A 16,059-nucleotide genomic window follows, 5' to 3' on the forward strand; every position below is an offset into this window, starting at 1 on the left:
TTTGAAAGTCTCTCTCACACACGTACAATGTGTTTGTTTTAGTGTGTGTTTCATTATTAATCCAGCAAGATTCTATTTTCAAAATCAGCCTGTTTCGGTATTAAAGCATGGAGACATCCCTGGGGTGGGGAGGGGGGGTTAATGCAGAGATGCGGAGATGTCAGATCAAATGGTGGGAGCACTAGAAATCTTTTCTTCTTTCCTTGTTAAACTTGGCATGTTCTATGTCATTCAGTAAACCAATTCTGAAGGTAGATCCGATCCCAGCTGTCCCGCTGGTGTCAGAAATGCTGGGAATTCTTGTAAATCAGAGAACTACAGTAGATTGAACCATAGAAGAGAATTTGTGTGTTATTACTTGTTTGTACTAGCATAGCATCTAGAAATCTAACAGAAATTGGGGCTCTATCATGCCAGGTGCTGTGAAGACCCATAGAGAGAAAGTCTTCCAAAGAGCTTGCATTCTAACTACACAAAAAACACACAAAGTGTTGGTTGGGGAAACAAAGGCACAGAGAGGTGAAGCATCTTGTCCAAGGTCACACAGCAAATCAGTGGCAGAGCTAGGAACAGAATCTAGGTGTCCTAAATCTAATCCTAGTCTGGTGCCCCATGCACTGAACCACACTGCCTCTCTAATGACAGGTTTCAGAGTAGCAGCCGTGTTAGTCTGTATCCGCAAAAATAATTGGCCTCTCAGAGTTGGTAAGACAACTCCCACCTGTTCATGCTCTCTGTATGTGTGTGTATATATATCTCCTCAATATATGTTCCATTCTATGCATCCAAAGAAGTGGGCTGTAGCCCACGAAAGCTTATGCTCTAATAAATTTGTTAGTCTCTAAGGTGCCACAAGTACTCCTGTTCTTTTTACTGCCTCTCTAGTTTGTGGACTTCTCTCATTTTCTGATAGTTTATTAAATACACTGGTCAAAACTAAAAAGTACTAAATTAATATTTAGTAAATGGAAGGTACTATTTTAACATTTTTTATGATTTCCAATGGTTGTTTCTCCTAGATTATCCATATACTGTACATATTATTATAGTTTGTATTGACCATATTTAATCATTTAATCAGAGCATTTGTACTCTGGCTAGGAAACCAGTTGGTCTCACTGTGTGCGTGGGTGGGTGTTTTTAAAAAAAAGTCAGGGAAAATCAGCATATTTTTCAGTAGAAGGACTTAACGTACTCATGTTGTAGAATATACATGATAATGTATAACCTCACATTGAATCACATTGCTAAGAACTATCTTATAAACAAATTCATATTGAACTGTGAGAAATATTTCCACATCTTATTTTTGGGGAGGTAGATGAATATTTGGTACACAAATTTCAACACTTCAAAACACTCCAACGGACCTAATTTTCATGGAAACACACATGCTTTTACCCTTGCAGTTTTCATGCTACAATGCTACAAAACAATAAGGGTCAGATTTTCAGAAACTGGGATGGCATTTTTGGAAGCTCAAGTTGTCAGTGCAATAAATGTAGGTGATTTTTTCCGTCCCCACAATCATTAGCACCTAGAGTTTAAGCCACTTAAATGCCTAAAGGTCGTGGAAATCAGTGCCTTACTGGCTAAGTGAGATGTATTAAGGGTGCATAAAACTGTGTGCAAAATGGTTACTTGCCCTTGCAATTTTGTGCTTTTGAAAATGGAGGCCCAGGCTAGGGTGGATCAAAAATTTGGCCCTAAATATAAGCAAAATTGTGCCAGCAAAATTAGAGACTGCTTTTCAAAGTCAGGCCTGTAATCTCATTTTTTTTACATTCCATTTGCTTAGGTTTATTAAAATGTATACCATTCACTAAATAAAATATAGACTTGTGTAACAAAATATCCTTTCTTTTAGGACATAAAATATACACTTTGATTTTATGCTGTAAACATGTATCACCGAAGGCCTTTGTAAGGCTTAAATCATGAACCTTTAGCCAGTGACTTTCTCCTTCTCTTCATCATCTCTTCATACTTCATATTGTATATGTTAAACTAATGCATTTATTTAAACATGGAGAATAATTTGCTGCACCCAACCTCTTTATAGTTTGAAGTTTGAATCTTAACAAAACTGCACTAAAGGTCCAGCCTTTCCAGTATTAAGTGATCCTTTGAAATCAACAAGATATTGATTATGTGTGGGGGGGAAAATATACTGAAAGCTGGCCTGATGACATAGTGCCAATTCCTATACAGAGGAATGAACAGCTCTTGTTATCTACACTGCCAGTCACATGGCATATCAGTGAATAAATGTGGATGGGAAATAACTTTTCATATCTTAGAATTTTCAGTCCAGACACCATTTTCCACAATGCCTCCATATTCCCATAAAGGAGCTCTACCAGTCACAGATTCCCTGCTATGGCTCTGCACATAGTGGGTGACGTTTGACTGCTTAGGGGCTGGAGAACCAGTCACATGGATCTCTCTGTATGTTTTCCCCGGTGCTGTACAGGCAGCACTGTTACAAAGGCGATGGCTTGGAAAAGGGGTGTCTCTCTATGGTAGAGGAAGGCTGATGCAGGGCAGTAGCAAGGAGAGTCACTGCAACACTAGGACAAATTGAGTGCACATCTAGGAGATCTGAAAGGAGGTTGTAGGAGGAGAGAATCTGAGAGATGTAAATCTGCTCTGGGAGGGGTTGCCAAATATGGGGCTGGTAGAGAAGAAGATGAAATAAGAAAGATTTGGACTGAAGAGAGAGAGTGCAGAGGGGAGAACGGGGAAGAGAGGGCGAGGATAAGAGTGCACGTGAGAAAGTGCACGTGAGAAGAGGGTAACCAGAGCAGAGGGCGATCTGTGTAATGCAGAAGGACAGCTCTCCTTTCTCCATGGTGGAGTGAGAACTCCTGCTTCCCTTCCACCCCTTCTTTCCATCTTCTTTAATCATAAAGTTCAGGAAATAAAACTGAAAGAGCCTAAGGAAAAATAGTGGTGGAGAGGAGAGGAAATAAGAAAACAAGAAGGAAATTGAAGGTTTCCACTGAAAATAAATTCTAATGAAAATGAGGGAAAAAAGGATGGTGTCAGATAATGCAGCCATTATTTTAAAAGTAGAAAAACTATTGACGAAAAATATACAGAGGAAAGAAAATTCAGGGAGAAGAGAGAAAACATCTGCGACATGGTAAATTTAAACCAAGAAATATTGAGAATAATTAACTGCTCTAGTTAATGAAAAGTTGCCATGTATTAAAAATGTGATGTCACATGTTTTGGGCATTTTCCCCGTTTTGTCATAATGTAGTCTATACACATAGTGTATAGAGGATATGCCCTAGAACACCTGCATGCTTTAGATTGGGAGTTCTCAAACTCGGGGTCGGGACCCCTCGGGGTCGCGAGGTTATTACATGGGGGATCACGAGCTGTCAGCCTCCACCCCAAATCCTGCTTTGCCTCCAGCATTTATGATGGTGTTAAATATATTTTAAAGTGTTTTTAATTTATAAGGGGGGGGTCACACTCAGAGGCTTGCTATGTGAAAGGGGTCACCAGTACAAGAGTTTGAGAACCACTGCTCTAGATTAACCAGTTGTACATTAATTTCCCTTGGATGTCATAATTGTTCCATTGAAATACATTATTCTGAGTGTATCAAAAATGGTCCTCAAAGATAGAAGAGTAAAAACAGCACTTTCTCAGCATGCAGACTGAACCACAGTGACATGGTGGAGATTTAGTTTTCATAGCTAGTAAATTTTGACACACCGTCCATTTCTGCATTTGGCTAGGTATAAAATATTTTTGGATGTTCTGAGCTCTGGAATCTATGACAGCTTTGAAGTCTGAGAGTGGGGTAGGAAGGAGATGAAGAGTTATTTGATATTTACTGCTACAGAGGTCTTGAGTAGCTTCCAAGCTAGTGCATCTGAAATCTGTTACTAAAAAGCTGAAAACTGGAAGCTGAATAGATATATGCCCTTCATTCGACCTAGTCTATTAATTTTAAAGTGCCTAGAGTTAAAACTGAGTATGGGAGGTCTGGCTCTTGAGGCTGTGACCTCAAAAAGCTGGAATAAACTATCTGCTCCATTAAAACAGGCTCCAGCATTGTAGATCTCTTATTGTACAGTATCTGAAATACTTCGTTACTGTGGAAAAAGAACTGAAATTAGGACTGCTAAGTGTTTCCTGCCATTTGATACTCATATTGTTTTGTATGCTACTAAAGTTTGCTGTCTTAAGTCTGTCCTTTGGGGACCTTCACAAAAGAAATTGTGTATCCTATGAGGCTGTACCAGCAGCGGCGGGTCCAGGCACCAGCGCTCCAAGCGCGTGCCTGGGGCGGCAAGCCGCGGGCGGTGCCCTGCTGGTCCCTGCGAGGGCGGCAGTCAGGCAGCCTTCGGCGGCATGCCTGCAGGAGGTCCGCCGGTCCCGCGGATTTGGCTGCAATTCGGCGGTGGGTACGCCGAAGCCGCGGGACCGGCGGACCTCCCACAGGCAAGCCGCCGAAGGCAGCCTGCCTGCCGTGCTTGGGGTGGCAAAAAAGCTAGAGCCGCCCCTGTGTACCAGTATACTACAGATTCTGACAAAAATAAACGTAAAAACTATTTATAACAGCCCTTAAATTGTCCTAAGAACTGAATTAAATGGCTTGATCTTCATTATAATTCTATGTTGTAATTAGGGTTGCCAAATTTGGTTGGATGTATTCCTGGAGATTTCATCACATGACATAATCTTTAATTCCTGGAGACTCCAGGCCAATCCTAGAGGGTTGGCAACTGTAGTTATATTTAATGTTTTTTATTCATTATAATTATAATATGCTATAATTAATGTTATCTCACTTCAGTCAATCACAAATAGGACTTTTCGAGAACTCACTGACAGTAAAGTTGGCATAAACACTAAGGGTGACATTCTGGCCCCACTGCAATGAATAGGAAAATTCCTACTGACGTCAATAGAGCCAAGATTTCTGCTGAAGTGATAGACATTTTCTTAATGTTTAACAGTTATTGAACCATGAGACTTAGTAATATTATGGGAGACATACAAATAAATGTCTACCTGTTGCACTGACAAGTCACACCTGGGTAGATTTGTATGCTGTAGTGAGCGGATAGTCTTTTGAATGCCCTCTAGTAGTTCTAACTATAGTACTTCTTAGTTCAGGAAACTACCTGTTAGACTAAACTATACAAAATCCTTAATGTGTAGTGGGGCATGTCACTGTCTGGCAGGTAAAAAATAAAGCATGATAGGTAGCACCAACTTTTTAAGGATTCTGTTTATCTGTACAAATAAATGAATCCCATATGTATACAGAATACCAGACATAATCTCGGCCTCGTCTGCCACTTGTATATTTCTTGGTTCAAATCGGATTCTGCATTACACTATGTGTACACAAGGATTTAGGGTCAGGTTTTTAAAGATATTTAGGTGCCTGAAGATGCAGATTGGTACCTAGCAGGATTTTCAAATGTGCCTAGGCTTTGATCAGTGCTATTGGGAGGTACACACGCAAATACCCTGCATGGCAGTCAGACAGTAGATGCCACAGTGGGGGGATAAAGCAAGAAAACATTAAGGCACTTGCCTGCGATTCAGGAGATTAGAGTTAAATTCCCAGCTCTTGCACAGACTTCCTGTATGACCTTAGGCAAGTCACTTAGTCTCTTTGCATTTCAGTTCTTCATCTGTAAAACAGGGATGATGGTGATATTTCCTTTTGTTTTTTCATCTTTTCTCTATTTTGGCTATTGAAACTGTAAACTCTTCAGTACAGGGGCTGTCTTTTTCTACACATTTGTATGATGCTGGTACAATGGGGCCATGATTACTGTTGAGGCCTCCTGGCTCTGCTGGAATATCAATAAAATAATAATAATGGGTATAGAGGAGAGTAATTAATCTGTGTAATGCCCCATACATTTGGAACATCCTTATGTGGTCAATAAAGCAGTATCCACAGTCACCAGACTGGAATAGCCCTTTCTAATTGTGACACTTGTCTGCCCTATGAGCAGTGTGGGATCCTTTGCAACCATTCAAATACGAAACAACCCTGTTTTATGGAAGGTTGGGTTGTTTTTTAAGATACAATTTTTTTTAATAGGAGTGATTGGAGCAGATGTGAAAGGATATAACCTGCCCTGTGAACATCAACCAGTTATGTCCCGGCTTGCTGTGATCTGTGGAACATCTTCCTGTCACATGGGGGTAGGTTGGCTACATAGTCACCGTGATAGTTTTATATAGTAGCTAATGTCTCTGAAGAGAAATTACACTTTATTTTCCCATCACCCCCCCCCCCTTTCTTTTTGTTACGCTGGTGTGTTCTTTATCTTTACTTTCAGACTTTAATTACATATTATGCATTTGCTAGCAACCAGGAGCTTTCATAGTAGTAGGATGACCAGATAGCAACTGTGAAAAAACGGGACAGGGAGTAGGGGGTAATAGGCGCCTATATAAGAAAAAGTCCCCAAAAACGGGACTGTCCTTTTAAAAACAGGACATCTGGTCACCCTACATAGTAGTGGAAATCAGTACTGGGGGAAAAACCCTGACATGAAGTGCTAAAGCAAAGTCTAACACAATGCTGCAGAAGCTTAAAGAGAGCAGCGTGAAATCGGAGCTGAAGACTCTGAATTTGAGTTATCCATGACAAGCATGTCACTAATGTGTTCCTGAGTAGTGTCTTCAGAGAAGTAGTGTGTGTTCTCCAGCAGCCCTTCTCCCCCACCTCCTCACTCAATCAATATAAATCCATCTCCCTCTGAGAGCTGCAATGATCTATATAGAATTATGATATGTATGATGACTTCAAAAAAACCCTGATAAGCAATTTTTGCTTTGTTAATTTTTCCCAGTGAATTAACGAAAAAGCTTTTCCTTAGCTTGCAATTAAAATTTAGTGTCTGATTTGGAAATTTATACCTAATTAAAATGTATGAGTCTGAAAGCTATTCCATTTAGATAAGTACCCTTTTCTGCCATATTTTTTATTTAAAACTCATTATGCTCTTAAATTTAGACTGATTATAACTTGGATTTTTCCCAAATGAGCAAATTGGGGCGGGGATGGTAGAGGTTTTGCTGTCAAGGAAAGGCATCTCCGATTGTGAAAAGAGGGAGCTACTGTTAAATAATGTCGTTACTACACTTAATAGAGGTGCCTATAGCTTGTCCTCATACTGTGTATTCATGGAATAGGCCATGACAGCAGCATGTTAATAAGACAGTGACCTTGTCAGTTATGCCCCAGTTCAGCAAAGGACTTAAGTATGTGCTTAATTTTAAGCATGCCAGTAATCTTGTCCCTATTAAGCCAAAGCATTTAGCAGATACTTGAAGTCAATGGGATTTAATTATGTACTTAAGCACATGTTTAAATTCCTTGTTAAATCAGGATTTTAGGCCTAAAATCCCACCATCCTTAGCCCTGGTCTACACCTGAAAAGCTATACTGGGATCACGGTGTTGGTTAGGGGTGTGGGGTTTTTTTTATTGATATAGTTATATAGGTATAAGCCTTGGGAGATGCAGTTATAGTGATATACAGGTGCCAAAATAGATCTTATTTTGCTTTCCAAACTTGTATACTGGTATAACTACATCCACACTGGGGGTGGAATCAGGGAAGGAGGGTTGCCATTTTAACCATAGCAATAGAGTTAAAGCGGCAGAATTTTCTAGTATAGACAAGCCCTAATTGATCTACCATAGAATAGTACTCTACTCTGTGAGCGTAGTTCCAGTGAAGTATTCACAGAGTAAGATACTCCTTGATGAAAGTAAGGGGCCCTTAATGGCTTGAGCCCTAACTTGGGGATAGGCATTTTTTGTGGTTCTCGGAAAAACTTAAACTGGTTTTCATTTAAATGTAACAACTCAGCATTTACTACGTATTTATTTCCCCCCTTCTCCCAGGTGTTTGTTTTGGTTTTAGGGTTTTGTTGTGGCGTTGTTGGGTTTTTTTTCAATTTTAAAGGCACCACAATTTCCAATCAACAGACAACAAGCAAATTCTAAGCTGTTCTGGATCAAATCTATGGGAGGCCTTTGGTTTAAGTGTCCTTTATCTCTATCTGCTTATATTGTACCAAGTGAATATAGAGCACATAGGGCATTGTGTGTGTTTTTAATGAGACGTATATTCAGCTGCAGTTGGTTGAAATTAGCTGTACCTTTTTTTAATTTGAGCTATAATATGGAAGTTTATTATACTCATGTTTTGTTAGAAATATATTTTTTCTGTCTCTCTCTTTGTACTGAGGGACCCTCAAGGCAATAGAGATTAATCATCAGGTTTAATTTAATGCAGTGGGAGAGAGACCTGTGTGGTCAGGCTGGCATTATAAAGTGCCTTTGATCTGCCTCAGGTGCATGGAGCCCCAGTGAGCCAGCAACAATAATACCTTTGTGAGATGATCAGAGAAGAGAGAGAGAGAGAGAGAGAGAATGGTCTGTGTGGAAACTCAACGCCGTCCTTTGTTGTGGTTCTGGCGAACGAAAGAGCCAACTGTCAGGAGGAATTCAGAAAACAGAAAGCAGGGTTAAAGTGCAGCAGTTGGGCAGTGGATTTCTTTCAGGCCTCTTACAGGAAACTGTTCAAAATTATCTACTGGACTATTATTTTTTTCTTTGAGTGCTTTTGGTGGTATATGTGTATGGATATAGTATTGCCATTATCTAGGCTGAATGCTCCATGAGTCACAGAATTAGATATTGCTTGCGAAGGGCATTTACTTTAAACTTACTGAGAAGCTCCATGACCCAGTTTTCATTACCTCAAGGAATCTAAAGAATTTGAACAAAAGACTTTGCTAATCATGCCTTTGATATTTTAAAATGTTGAACATAATTTTTCTGACGGATATAATAGTTTCATTCGTGGTAAAATTCCCATTTTTTTTTTCAAATGGGGTTTCATTTTTGGAATTAACTACTGCTTTTCTTGGGCATTCAGACTCCCAGGCCACTTTGTAAGACTGTTTCCACTAAGAGACTTGGATGGCTCAAGCAATGGGCCAAAGAGAGTTTCATAACTAATTAGTGGATTGGTTCAAATCCAGTTCTAGGTTAGTAGTCACCAAAAGTCACTATCATTTAAAGTCTGGTCTGTGGCCTTTGTAAAAGAAGTTTTTGGCCAGTCTGGACAATTATCCACATCACACAACCCTCAGCTGCCTACTCTGAAAGTAAATCTAAGCAGAAGCCCATTCTCAGTTGGTATGGCAAATGAGTTATCCTCTTAGCTTCAGAGGTGGTTTCTTCATTTCAGGGTTGCCACTCATTGCCTGGTGTCCTGGTTACAGGATTAGCTGTACTTTTCATCTGTCTCTGTGGCTACCTGTAAGGCCCAGCAGGTGTTGAACTCAGAATTGTTAGGTAGAGACACTTCCTTGTTGCCACCCAGCAGCAGCTATAACCACCTTGCACCTCATTACCCATGGCTCACTGTGGACACAGACCACAGAAAGTCCTTCCCCAAAAGGTGTGATAGGCAGCAGCCTCATGGCTCCTGATTGGCTCCCCACCCCTTTCAAGTGACAGAGCGCCTGCACTTCTCTCGGGGTGGATTCCCACAATTCACCCACTTTCAGACCAGGTCCCCAGGCTACAGCTCCCCTGTTCTCCAATCATGTTTTCTTAGCAGGCCTGGCAGGTTTTGCCACCCACAAGAGACTTCCCTTCAGCAACTGCAGTGTCCCAGGACAGCTTCTTCAATTCAAAATACTATATATTTATTTGTAGGAACATAGCAATCAGAAAAACAACAAAAGGCTACACATACGGGGAAATGGAGTATTGTTGGCTTTCCTCCAGATACTGCCTCTTCCCCTTTGTCATCTGGGGCTCAGGATTTGAATAGTTCCAAAAGTCCCTTGTTGCAGTCATTCCCCCTGAAGCCCCAACATTGTCAGGGGTAGACTTTGTAGGGATTGACACCTGTATTTTCCCCTTAAGTACTGGTTACTGGGGTTATCTAAAGCCATTGCCTGCCTTCCTGTAGACATGTAAAACCAGGACTGAATTAACTCTTTACTCCTTGGTGGCCATCAGTGCAATGGTAATCAAATAAACAAAAGCACACATATATTTATTTATTTTTATGACTATTTCCCATGTTCTTCACAGCAGGGCTATGAGAGGAGGCTTGAACAGCTGCTGCCTCTGTCCAGTGGATAAGAGTAATGCAGTCTCCAGAGCTGTCCAACTAGCATTTTTCATGAGCACCAAATTCATTTAAATAAATAAGTAAACAACCTTTTCCTTGAAGTAAATTGTTTCTTAGATGGTAAGCTATTTGGGATAGAGACCACATCTTCATGTCTGTTTCTACAGTGCCAATACAATGGGACCCCAGTCCTGGCTGGGGCGTCTGTCACCACTGCTATATAAATAATAATAGGTTTCAGAGTAGCAGCCGTGTTAGTCTGTATCCACTAACACGGCTGCTACTCTGAAACCTGTCATTATGCAAGGCACTGCATTTAGCCGTATGGAGTGGAAATCCATCAACTTCATGAAATGCCACAAGTACTCCTATAAATAATAATAGCACCTATTTTCAATATAATTTACAGGGGAAAGTATCTCATTATTGTCATAGAACTGGTTGGGCTATGTACAGTCAGACAAATTTATTCAAAAGCCGTACAGAGAAAAGATGCTACAAACTTGAAATCTTCAAAACTATTCACTATCATTTTTAATAGTGTTCCCATGTGGCCAGAAGTCCCATGAATACAGAATATGCGCCATGTGTATGTACTAACTGAAGGTCTTGAGATATTTACATAAAACAGCCCTGCTCATAAAATATATATAGGCGATTTGTACCTTTTTGTTTTGCGCTAAGTTTGGCCAGAGAGCAGTGTTCTGCCTTCCCTACTTCCCAAAACAGCCATTCCACTATGCACATCTTTGTGGATTCACAGCCAAAGAGAGTTTCCAGAGAGATTTTTAGTGGGAGGCATTTTCTGGCCTCTAATTCATCTTAATGTGGGGTGGGGGAGATCTGAATTTTCTGGCAGGTTGAATCCTGAATACACAAGGTAGGGTGTCCCTATTCAGGATTTCTTTAATTTCCCTACCTTAGGTGACTCAACCCCCATGATATTTTTGTCACTTCCTGTCCCCTTTGTGTTGGCTCCTCTGGAGACAATGCTTCTCATTTGTGACGGTCAAGAAGTTTCCTTTCTGGATCAGATGGATTTTTCTCTCTTTTTGCCTCTCTGTTACTCCTATGTCCGTTTTGACTCCACTGTAAATGTGAGTAAATGGAGCGCACACATGTGGGTAGTTAGGTACTGAGTCACCTGACTTGTGCACACACAAAAGAACCTGTTTTGCAGGGGTAGTATGTGTGTGCAGTGTACAGCCTGACTTCAGTAATTTGGCAACTTTAGTCCTGAATAATCTGCAATAATTTATCCCTTGGGGGATTCTTCTTTTCTGTCTTGTGAGACCATCTCCCATCAGGGATATGAGAGTCAGTTTCTCTTGAGATGTCGTTGAGCAGCTATGTACATAGTAAAATGGGAGATAGCCGAAGCTGTCCCATCATTTACTATGGACTATTTTAAAGTAATTTCCTATGCTTATTTTTACCAAGCAGGGCTATTCTTTGTCGTCTTCTGTTAAAGGAACTTCAGTCCGATTAGCTTATTCTAAATTTGTTCATCTGATTCTCATGACAACTGTGAAACACAATAGAGCTGCTTTGCTCCACAATATGCACTCAAGCTGCCAGCTTTGTTCACACAAATAGAGTCTAAAGCACATTTCCAGCCCCAGAGCATGCACAGTACGTGTCCTTTGCAGTACATCCTGGGGTGGAGACTGCAGAGACACGCTGGCTCAAAGTGTTCTTGTAGCCTGATCTCTGTAATCTCAGTGGGAGCCAGACCAGCAAGTGGATTCAGTGTATTTTGGCTCTCATACGAGAGCCTCCTCTTCAGAACATGCCACGTTGTTAAAGCAGCAGACTTTTGAATAGTTACTACAAAGGGACTCCTCAGCTGCTTGAAACTGTCTCCAAGAGGAAAACTTGCAGGAATCAAAAAGCATTGCGCTCAACTTGCCAGCTCTAATTAATCTAGCCGGGTGGCACTAGGCAATTCCTTTCTGGCAAGTGGATCTATGGACTGCGCGCCAGATTTCAACCTTTCACTCTTCAGTCTCTGCTGCACTCCTATCACTGCAATGAAATGTGCAGTCTCTGAGGGGACAGGGCCTGAAGCCTTGGGCAGTGAATCTGGGTGCCAGCTGGCTGCGGTCCAGCATTTAGCAAAGGCAACAATTTGTCCTTCTAACCAGAGGAGAGGTGCTGAGAAGGCGAGGGGACAGGACGGGAGAGTGCAGTAAAAATTAAAAACAAAAGCAAAGCTATTGAAACCAAAGCAGCTTGGAAAAGGTTTGAAAGGAGCTCTGAAACCGAGAGCATCCACCCAATAAACCTCCACCCCTCCTTGCTTTTTAATATTCTTCTCTGCTAAAAGGCCTCTCCTCTGAATATGAATCATAAAGCTAGTGTCTTTTGAGTGAGGGAAATAAATCAGTAGCACAGGAACTTCTCCCTTAATCTGTCCTCGTTCAGTTCAGTTCTGCTGCTTTATATATTGCATTTGGCAGCAGTCACAATGCTGACTTCCCAGCTAATGAAGACATTTTACATTCAGGGAAGGCTGCATGAAATGAAAACCATATTTATTTTACCACCCTGTTAGAGGTTGCCCATCCTTGCTGTACCTATGACTCAGGCGCTGCAGCTGGAAAAGGTCACAGAGCGTATTTGGATGCCATGGTACTATTCCTGTTCAGCACGTGGCCTTACAGGGGTTACATTTCTACATACTTAAAAAAAAAAAAAAAGAACACAACTCCTCAACTGTTTCTCTTATTTATTTTCTTTCATGAAACTTTTTCCCCCCTCTCTCGGCAAGAGGATCCTTCTCCACTTCCCCATTGTTGGCGTTAATTTGTCTGATATTTTTGGTGAGAAGTGAAATATTTTCACTGGAGGGATGTATAAAAAGATTGTTGTGGTTTTTTTTACCCTATTTTATTTTCTTAATAAAGGCTAGCAAGCTATTGGTGAGGCTTGGAGATCATATGCAGGCTGCCTCCCAAACCCCAAGCACTTACTTGCAGAGCTAGAAAACCGCAAAGCTTAAGATCCTGAAATGTAAATAGGAAGTCGAAGAGTTTACTTTAGAGCCAGCAGTGCCGAGCCTGTGTAATGTTTACTTCAGCTTGCCTCCCAGCCTCTCCTACAGCCTGGCAGAGATGAAAGGAAGGCTCTCTGGGTAAATTAGTTGTTAAAGTTTTTGTTAGAAGCAAGGTTCCTTTGCTCATGGCCAGACATAATTCAGCTCGGGTATATCTTGGATTGAGAGAGTGGGAAGTTCCAATTTAGCTCACCTGTCACTGAAATCCAGGTTTTACTCCCAGCACTTGGCCAGAACTCCACCTATGCATGAGAATACAATTGAAAGCAGTATAATAACTGTATTGTATATAAGTAGATAATGCCTAATAACATTTCCGGAAAACTCCACTGTCAGCTCCCCTTCCCTTTTGTGAATGGGCCATTAGAATTCAAAGTGAGAGTCATGGTACAGATATGGACAGAGTAAATGCTTTGGAAAATAATCCACTCTAAAACTGGACTAAGACTAATACTCTTCAGCCGTGTCATTGATATCAGTGAAAATGCTTTGCTTTGAAGATTCCATCAGACGCAGTGATTTTCATTCTGTGATTGACTGCAAGCTACCCTTGTGTGACGTAAAGCTGTATATTGGGATGTCTGATATATAATATTATGTATTTTTGCAATACCATCTATCCGAGGTATCTCAAGGAACTTTATAGTAATGAATGAATTAAGCCTCATAGCTCTTCTATGTAAGAGAGGTGAGATTTATTCCAATTTTATAGGTGGGAAACTGAGGCACAGAAGAGTTTAGTGACTTTTTAAATGTTTGTCTCTTTAGATTTACAAATGCCACCTACCTTCCACCCTCCAGGGGCAATGACACATGCGCCCCCCCCCATTAACCATGACCAGCAAGCATGTGTTTAAACATGACAATCCTTGTCCACATTAAGGGCAAATTGTATTGAACATCATATGTGTTAAATTTCTAACACAATGAAGTATGGACAAGGTCTGACTCTGTGTCCAAAACGCATCTCTTTCCTGGGCATTTCCTTTCTTTTTTAACTTCAGGGCTACAAACATATGCTTTAGGCTGAGGCTTCCTACACAGCTTGTTGTTTGTAGGGCTTTTCCCTGCAAGACTCCTCCCTCACTCCAAAGAGACTCCACTTCTTATCCTGCCAAGGTGAGACCACTGAGAGTCTAGAGGATAGCACTTTGAGACATCATTTTGTAACTATAGTTTCCTTAGGTTTGGAGCAAACGGTGGCGGGGAGGTGTTTGAGAAGGGAGGGGATGAGAGGAGAATGTAAATCAGATTGCTGCTATGTGCTGGACTGTGTTGTAAGGGTGTTTGAGCTTTGAGAATCTGTTTCTGTTGGCATTTTCTTGCAGCATCACTGCATTATCCCGTATAGAAATTACATTAAAATAACATTAGTTCTGGCCTAAATCCAAAGGTAAAGAATGAACATTCACACTTTAAACATCAAACTTCTCCTGTCTAGGTTCACCAAAGCACATAATTAATGAGGGTATCCCATTGTAACTTGATATACTGAAGATCTAACCATTCACTATGAAATTCCTTTCTTTAGAGGATACAAGCCAGAATTTTAGCTTCCTTTTTAATAGTGTTTTTAAGGTGATTTTCCTTTGTTTCCTTTTTAATATATTTTTGAACGATCAGATTTGACAGGTACAAAATTTCAACTAAACTCAAAGTATCCAATTTTGTTACTCTTCTCCTGATTTAGAAAAATCGATTCGCCTGAGACCCACGGTGTAGATAAAATCCCAGCTTCTTAGCAGAATAATCTGCCCCTAATAAAACTGGGTACAGGATTTCCTTCTGGTTACAAGCCAATTTGTGAGTGTTTGACTGTCCTTCTACCTGGCTGGTCTTCTCTGTCCATGTGACTGGGTAGGTGATTATTAAACAATTCACTTTTATTCCTGGTGGAGAGAAGAGAAGAGGTTATGCTGACCCTACTATTAACTCCTTTGACCCTGAATTAAACTGTAATGAAGTGGCTAGAGTACAGCTGAAACATACTTTGCTCAGATGACTTCTTGACTCAAGACAGTCTAATGGATTCTTTTTAAATTATTTGTTTTTAATTTTCAATGAAAAAAATGTTGGTGTTGGTGGGATTTAAACTCTTTCAAATTGCAATGTTTGCAACTCAGTGGTAAGATATAGTGGCTACAATATAGAACTTTCAGACAGAACTCCTGGGTTTAGTTTATGACCATGTCACCAGCTTACTCTATGATCTTGTCAAATCACTTATCCTTCTTCTGTACCTCCGTTTGCCTGCCTGGAAAATGGAAAGGAGTGCTCAGATTGCACCCGCAGGGTATGCGATCATAGCACCCTGGTGAAGACGAGGACCAAGGAGACTAAGAAGAGGACAGCCAGAACACTGAGGGGCAGGCACATTGGGTAAGGGGAGAGGAGAATGGAAAGAGATAGGGCAGAGAGAGGGGGAGAATGGAATAAGACAGAAAGAGAACAAGAGTAGATGAATAACTGAAAATGGTATGGAGATAAATAAAGAATGGAAGTGTAAGATATGGGGAGAAAGAGTGATGACAATAAAGAAATGGAAAAAAGCAAAAAGCAGGAGAATACACAGCTGTAAGATTAGTGCCTCTTCTTTAATGTATCATTGCCCCTCTAATCCTGTTTTCCTAACAGAAAAGGGGGAGATAAGAGGCTTGGGAGGGGTCAGTTAGGGTTCTGGAGTTGTGAAGAGAAGGCATTTGAAGAGGATTTCAAGACTGCCTTTGCTACAGTAATACAAATACATGATTTCGAATTTGAGCACTAATAGGTATAGCAAAACTATAGGTGCAGGAACTAGGCAGGAACTAGAGATGTTGGGGGTGCTGCTGCCGCACCGCCTGGCTTGAAG

General features: G+C 40.8%; 1 protein-coding gene across 1 annotated transcript in view; it reads left to right on the forward strand.

Annotated features, from left to right (window-relative positions):
- Positions 1-16,059, forward strand: part of FGGY (FGGY carbohydrate kinase domain containing) — a 183,723-nt gene that overhangs the window by 92,038 nt on the left and 75,626 nt on the right. The window contains exon 7 of the mRNA XM_065409589.1: positions 6,086-6,189. Within this exon, the coding sequence (XP_065265661.1) occupies positions 6,086-6,189 (104 nt within the window). The remainder of the gene's footprint in view (positions 1-6,085; positions 6,190-16,059) is intronic.

The sequence above is a fragment of the Emys orbicularis genome, chromosome 8, assembly GCF_028017835.1.
Source record: "Emys orbicularis isolate rEmyOrb1 chromosome 8, rEmyOrb1.hap1, whole genome shotgun sequence".
NCBI classification, from domain to species: Eukaryota; Metazoa; Chordata; order Testudines; family Emydidae; genus Emys; species Emys orbicularis.